The 7,063-nt window shown below is 37.8% G+C and overlaps 1 protein-coding gene across 1 annotated transcript in view; it reads right to left on the bottom strand.

Annotated features, from left to right (window-relative positions):
• The window catches only part of LOC135218266 (uncharacterized), a 110,145-nt gene extending 103,321 nt beyond the window's left edge, over window positions 1-6,824 (bottom strand). Inside the window, exon 1 of the mRNA XM_064254441.1 lies at window positions 6,645-6,824. Within this exon, the coding sequence (XP_064110511.1) occupies window positions 6,645-6,729 (85 nt within the window). The 5' untranslated portion in view covers window positions 6,730-6,824. The remainder of the gene's footprint in view (window positions 1-6,644) is intronic.
• Between the last annotated feature and the right edge of the window lie 239 nt (window positions 6,825-7,063).

Below are 7,063 nucleotides of genomic sequence, written 5' to 3'. Positions count from 1 at the left end.
GGCACTAGACTACTAAACTGGCTGTTAAGAGACAGACCTACTCAAACTTTGGAAGAGGCTTTTGTCTAGCCCTATCCCTTTCCAATTTTCTCAAATATGAGTTAAGAACCTTCCATTCCTCCTCATTTAAATTCTTACATTCATCACATGTATTCGATTGTGAACATTCATTCCCTCTACATCTCTTACAAGTAGTGTGAGGGTCTACCGAAGCTTTCAGTAGTCTCACATTACAACTTTCATCCACACACACACTGAACGAAAAACTAGAGTCAGACATTGAGAAAAATCCAAATCCAAATCCAAAAAACAGTCCACAAAAGCGTATGCCAGACCAGAGATCCAATACGTCACCAAAATATCAGTCTAGAAGATCAACGGCGATGAAACACGAAAGTCAAAGTCAGGAGGAACTAGCAACGATGTTACTAGTACCAGCGACAGAGAAAATCTGGTTCTAGAACGGTAATGGTTCCTATTCCTGCCACCCAACGGCAGGCCGGTAGATCACCTGACCTACCTGTAGCGTGTACTGCGAAATTCGAATTTCTGTCGGTGACGACGGAGGCTATAGCTAAGTACTAGGGTAAAACACCACGGCAGGCCAAACAGGCCACCTACAATCAACGCTTGCCACCCTCCGAAAAAGTACATTATAACGCGTCCTGACACCGGAGATGGGCATCAGTCGCGACTTGTTGTTGGTGAGAAACGGAGCTAAAGACCTCTACTCTCCTTTCGAAGTAAGTATTTTCTCCAAAGTTAGAAATTAAGGCCAAATTTTTAAGAATTTAAACAGAGGGTACTGACGGTCTCAAACGTAGTGCAAATCTCACCAAAAAGCCGTTCAACATTTTTACTTACAACTCGAGGTATTTAGGAGATTGACGCCATCTCGATGTTTACGGAGTCGCTTGTGTCAATAAACTAACCCTTTCCTGTGATAAATCTGCAAACCACTTGTGCCCACAGACGCTGGGGCACTTTTATCACAACAAACGGAAAACTTTTCCTCACCGAGTAAACAACTGTTTTGTAGAAGACGACGACGAAGAGTGCACTTCGATAATTTTTTAAATAAATAGTAAAACATCAATATTTTACATATTTATGATGATGAATTTGAAAATATTCGTTATTGAAAAAGTAACTCGATTCTGACTCAAATTTAAGTAATTATTTTTTGGAATTAGAACGTTCTTTTAAGTCCTGTATTATGACGTCACGACATCTTGACTTTCGTACCTATTGTAAATAATTGCTTTACTCAACTTTCTTGCAGAACAGTTTACCAGTTATTCATGCAGATTATCAGCTCTTCATGTAATTGGTATAATCGTAATGCGCATATATATTCATTATTTACTTTTTGGATATATGAAGATGTTTTACTGCCGGATTATCGCCGTAGTGTGACGCAATCGTTTCCGGTCGATGCGCCTCTGTTTTCGCACCATAAGAAATTATGGGGTCCGGAATTTGCAATGACCAGAAAGTCGTTAGTTTAAAAGAGAAAAAAGTTAGCATTGAGGGGAATATGTTTCAGGATTGAGAAAAATACAAATTTATTTAATAGCTAGCTTGTAAAAAATACTTGATTACAAAAAACTTGATGACAACTAAGCAGCATACCTACTATGGGTTTCAGAGACAGTGCAAGCACGTTTTTGGGCAATACCTATTTCTGTAACGAACACTCGTATCAGAACGAGATTTTCCTATAGTGCATTACACCCAGTGCCATAATTTATAAGGGTATCGTGAATCACTAATCGTAAAGAATAACGACACTTGTCCTTATACCAAGAGACAAAAACTCCATTATGCAGAAATGGATACGAACACGCGTATAAAGCTCCACCTACCCTCTCCCCCCCCCCCTCCACCGCCACCCCTTTCCTTCGTTCCTTCGCCTTCCTTTCTCTCTCTCTCTCTCTCTGTTGCCATTCGGTATGTGTTGACCCTCCAAACTGGGTATAAGACTACACACACGTTGAAATTGGTGAAATTAGGCTATGTATTGGAAGTATATATACAAATATTAAAGCAATTTTATCATTATTGCATTACTATGACAACTAGAATTCATGGAAACTGTTTATAATAATGAAAACAGCGTATGTGAAGCCTCACCTAATGTGGCAACGATGATTTTGCCATTCTTAGCATGCAAACATTAAAGGTTACATTTATTTCTGGCATACGGTTATTAAAGAAATTCAAATTAAAATACTAATACAGTAATACTTTGGGTTACGAACCGATTAGTATACGAATTTTTAACTTACGAAGTGACGACCCTTCATTCTGGGAATACGAATTTCACTTGGAATACGAATGCGCGAATTTCCATCATGGGATGGCCGCCTGATTTTGTTTTTTACATCGGATGAGCGTGGATCTGCGAACGCTTTTTTATTTTTTTTCGGCCAAAACTTAAGCGCCTGATTTGTTTACATCGGATGAGCGTGGGATCTGCGAAAATAACTTTGCGGACGCAAGTTTTTTCGGCCAAACTTAACGAGGGTCACGTGACTTCCTCCTACGCATCCCTTGACCCTTTTTAAACCATAACTCTTTCAATATCTCGCTGGCGGTAAGATTGAACGCATCTGTCGTGATACGCTCTCAAATTTGCTTAGTGATTTGCGCACGTGTTGTGTTTCCGTAATAGTGCTTATACATTACTATTACCCAAATACTAAAGACAATGGCTCCCAAGATGACGAAGGCAAGCAGCAAGAAGGAAAGCATAAGAAAGAAGGAGATGATTACAGTTGAAATGGAGAAGGAAATTATCCAAATGCATGATAAAGGCGAGTGCGTGAAAGACATTGCAGCATTCTTCAAGCGGTCGCAATCAACGATCTGCACTATTTTGAAGAAAAAGGAAGAAATCTAAAGCCAGTAAAGCATCAAAAGGTGTCACAGTATTGACGAAACAACGGCCTTATATTCTCGACGATGTTACGAAAAATTTGCCTCATAAGAAAAATATTTTTTTCAAAATTGTGAAAGACAACATAGTGTTGCGTAAGCGTAAAATTAGTGATCGTAGTGAACGGTGCTCTCTAGAGAAAGAACCAGAAAGTCTTCCAGAAGTGTTCACGGAGGGAGATTTCCCCCCAACCCCCCAAGCCCTAACCCTCTCCTCCTCACCCTTCCCCTCCTCCCGTCTCCGTCAAGCCAGCAGCCACACTCGCCAAAGGTAAAGTTCAGGTTTTACTGTGCATGCATATTAAATCTAGTGTTTTTATATTTAATTTCATTCTTCAATTTTATAATTTTATGTAATTCCTACACGAATTTTCAACCTTAGTGAACAAAAATAAATGGAAAATATTGAATTGAATGGTATTCATGGTCGGGTGGAACGCATTATTTTGCTTTTATAACATTCTTATGGGAAAATCCATTTGGGTTACGAATTTTTTAGGTTACGAAGCAGGTTCTGGAACGGATTAAATTCGTAACCCAAGGTATTACTGTATAGACTGAAATCTATGAAAAGTGCTAGCAAAAACAAAAAAAGCAAAAAAAAAAAAAAAAAAAAAAATGTATATCATTCACTTCTCCGTAGTCGTTCCTCTAGGCACTTATCCGTAATCGTTCCTCTATGGTTTTCGGCAGCCAGATGTACGAAAACGTTAGAAAAATTTGATTGTATCTACTTTAGAAATATCTGTAATTTTTCGGGGTAATTTGGTTGCAAAAAAGGGATAATATACATGAATTAAATCAAAAATTTTAATAAATAACAAAGTAAATTTAAACTAAATAACTTGTAAAGTAAACAGTTTAGGGAATAAAACTTTGCAGTTTCGTCGTCTGTCGTCGTCTGCTGTTCGAAATTGTGTTTATGGCGCGCGCGCTTAGAAACCAGGAACAGCAACGGGTTTAAAGTGCAACGTGGAGTGAACTGAGACCAAAATGTGTATAATAACAATCAAATAAGCACTGTGGAGTTTCAGTTGTGATGGCAGTAAGGATAAAAACCGCCAATTACAAGGTAAGAATGAATTCAGTTCCAACCATAACCCCGGGAATAACAAGTTTCATACTTTCACTAATATAGGCAACAAAATGTTGTTTTATTGTGCTGATTACAACTGCAATCTTGAGTAAGAAACTCCACAGTGCTTATTTGATTGTTATTATACACATTTTGGTCTCAGTTCACTCCACATTGCACTTTAAACCCGTTGCTGTTCCTGGTTTCTAAGCGCGCGCGCCATAAACACAATTACGAACAGCAGACGACGACAGACGACGAAACTGCAAAGTTTTATTTCCCTAAACTGTTTACTTTACTCGTTTAGTTTTAAATATACTTTGTTATTTAAAAATTTTGATTTAATTCATGTATATTATCCCTTTTTTGCAACCAAATTACCCCGAAAAATTACAGATATTTCTAAAGTAGATAAAATCAAATGTTTCTAACGTTTTCGTACATCTGGCTGCCGAAAACCATAGAGGAACGAATACGGAAAAGTGCATAGAGGAACGACTACGTTTTTTTTTTTTTTTGCTTTTTTGTTTTTGCTAGCACTTTTCATTGATTTCAGTCTTTATTAGTATTTTGAATTTCTTTAATAATCGTATGCCAGAAATAAATGTAACCTTTAATGTTTGCATGCTTTAATGTTTGCATGCTAAGAATGGCAAAATCATCGTTGCCACATTAGTGGAGGCTTCACACATACGCCGTTCCATTATTATAAACTGTTTCCATGAATTCTAGTTGTCATAGTAATGCAATAATGATAAAATTGCTTTAATATTTATGTATATATACTTCCAATACATAGCCTAATTTCACCAATTTCAACGTTTTGTGTGTAGTCTTATACCCAGTTTGGAGGGTCAACACATACCGAATGGCAACAGAGAGAGAGAGAAGAGAGAGAGATGGAGAGACGAGAGAGAGAGGAGAGAGAAAGGAAGGCGGAGGAACGAAGAAGAAAAGGTATGGCGGTGAGGGGGGGCAGAGGGTAGGTGGAGCTTTATACGCGTGTTCGTATCCATTTCTGCATAATGGAGTTTTTGTCTCTTGGTACAAGGACAAGTGTCGTTATTCTTTACGATTAGTGATTCAAGATACCCTTATAAATTACGGCACTGGGTGTAATGCACTATAGCAAAATCTCGTTCTGTTACGAGTGTTTGTTACAGAAATAGGTATTGCCCAAAAACGTGCTGCACTGTCTCTGAAAGCCATAGTAGACATGCTGCTTAGTTGTCAATCAAGTTTTTATAACCAAGTATTTTTTACAAGCTAGCTATTGAATAAATTTGTATTTTTCTCAGTCAAAACATATGCCCCTCAATGCTAACTTTCCTCTTTTAACGACTTTCTGGTCATTGCAAATTCGGCCCCATAATTTCTTATGGTGCGAAAACAGACAGAGGCCCATGGACCGAAAACGATTGCGTCACACTACAGCGATAATCCAGCAGTAAAACATCTTCATATATCCAAAAAGTAAATAATAAAGATATATATGCGCATTACGATTATAACAATTACATGTATAGCTGATAACAATCTGCATGAATAACTGGTAAACTGTTCTGCAATGACAGTTGAGTATAGCAATTATTTACAATAGGTACGAAAGTCAAGATGTCGTGACGTCATAATACAGAACTTAAAAGAACGTTCTAATTCAGAAAAATAATTACTTAAATTTGAGTCAGAGTCGAGTTACTTTTTCAATAACGAATATTTTCAAATTAATCATCATAAATATGTAAAATATTGATGTTTTACTACTTATTTAAAAATTAGCTAAGAGCACGCTTCTCGTCATCTTCTACCAAAACAGCTGTTTACTCCTGGCTTGTTTGTTGGTGAGAAATCATGTTTCGATTGTTGTGATAAAAGTGCTCCAGCGTCTGTGGGTACAAGTGGTGTGCGGATTTATCACAGGAAATGGAAAGTTTGTTGACACAAGCGACTCCGTAAACATCGAGATGGCGTCAATCTTCGAAACATTTTTAGTTGTAAGTAAAAGTTTCTAAAGCGTTTTGGTGAGATTTCCACTGCCGTGGGCGCCATTTTCAGTACCCTCTGTTTAAATCTTAAAATTTGGCCTTAATTTCTAACTTTGGAGAAAATACTTCGAAAGGAGAGTAGAGGTCTTTAGCTCCATTTTTCACCAACAAGAAGTCGCGACTGATGCCCATCTCCGGTGTCAGGACGCGTTATAATGTACTTTTTCGGAGGGTGGCTAGCGTTGATTGTAGGTGGCCTGCTGTGATATTTTACCCTATATAGAAATACCTAGCCTAATACAAAAGACGGTAAATATAGACACAAACAAAAGGTAAACTGAAACAAAACGCAAAAGGCGGTCAATATCTAGGTGGCCGACCGGCGAGAACCAGGCCGCGGGAGCTTAGTAGCTTCCTAGTAGTCTTCTGTTTGCCTACTGCCTAGGTAATGCCTGCTTCTTGATACCACCATATTTTACGGATAGTAATGACCAAAACTTTAAAACAATGTCCTCAACTGTCTTACCATGAAGAAGGTTTGTGTGACGCCAAGCGACCTTACCTATGGTGGTAGGCTAGGTAAATTGCCTCGAAATTTGTAAAACTAAACAGCGAACCTAATATAGGTTATATATACGATAAATTACCTTGCGTTGATAATCCAAAAGTGGTCAGTCTAGCCTTTAAGTCGGTAACTTTCAGTTTTGAAAGTTCCTCGTGCGTTATCGACATGATTACAACGCATTTGCTATTAGCCCGGCAGTTTTCAGAGCATCGCTGTTCGACTTCGCTGTAGAACTTGTTGACAAACGTAGTATGAAGGCAGCATAAAAAGGTACCTTGCAGGATATGGCTACCATTGAGTAGGCTATAACACATTTTAAATGTTTTCTTGGCTATATCTGAATAATAAATAGCTAAAATATATAATTTATTTATTTCAACCAATTATTTATACTTCATAAGTTGAAAATTCAAGCCAGTATGAGTATAAATGGATAGTAATGCGGTCATAAAACTACAATACACTAAGTTTTTTAACTCATGCCACGGGGTAGATGTTCGT

Source organism: Macrobrachium nipponense, chromosome 9 (genome assembly GCF_015104395.2).
Source record: "Macrobrachium nipponense isolate FS-2020 chromosome 9, ASM1510439v2, whole genome shotgun sequence".
NCBI classification, from domain to species: domain Eukaryota; kingdom Metazoa; phylum Arthropoda; class Malacostraca; order Decapoda; family Palaemonidae; genus Macrobrachium; species Macrobrachium nipponense.
This window is presented reverse-complemented; position numbering and strand designations above follow the sequence as displayed.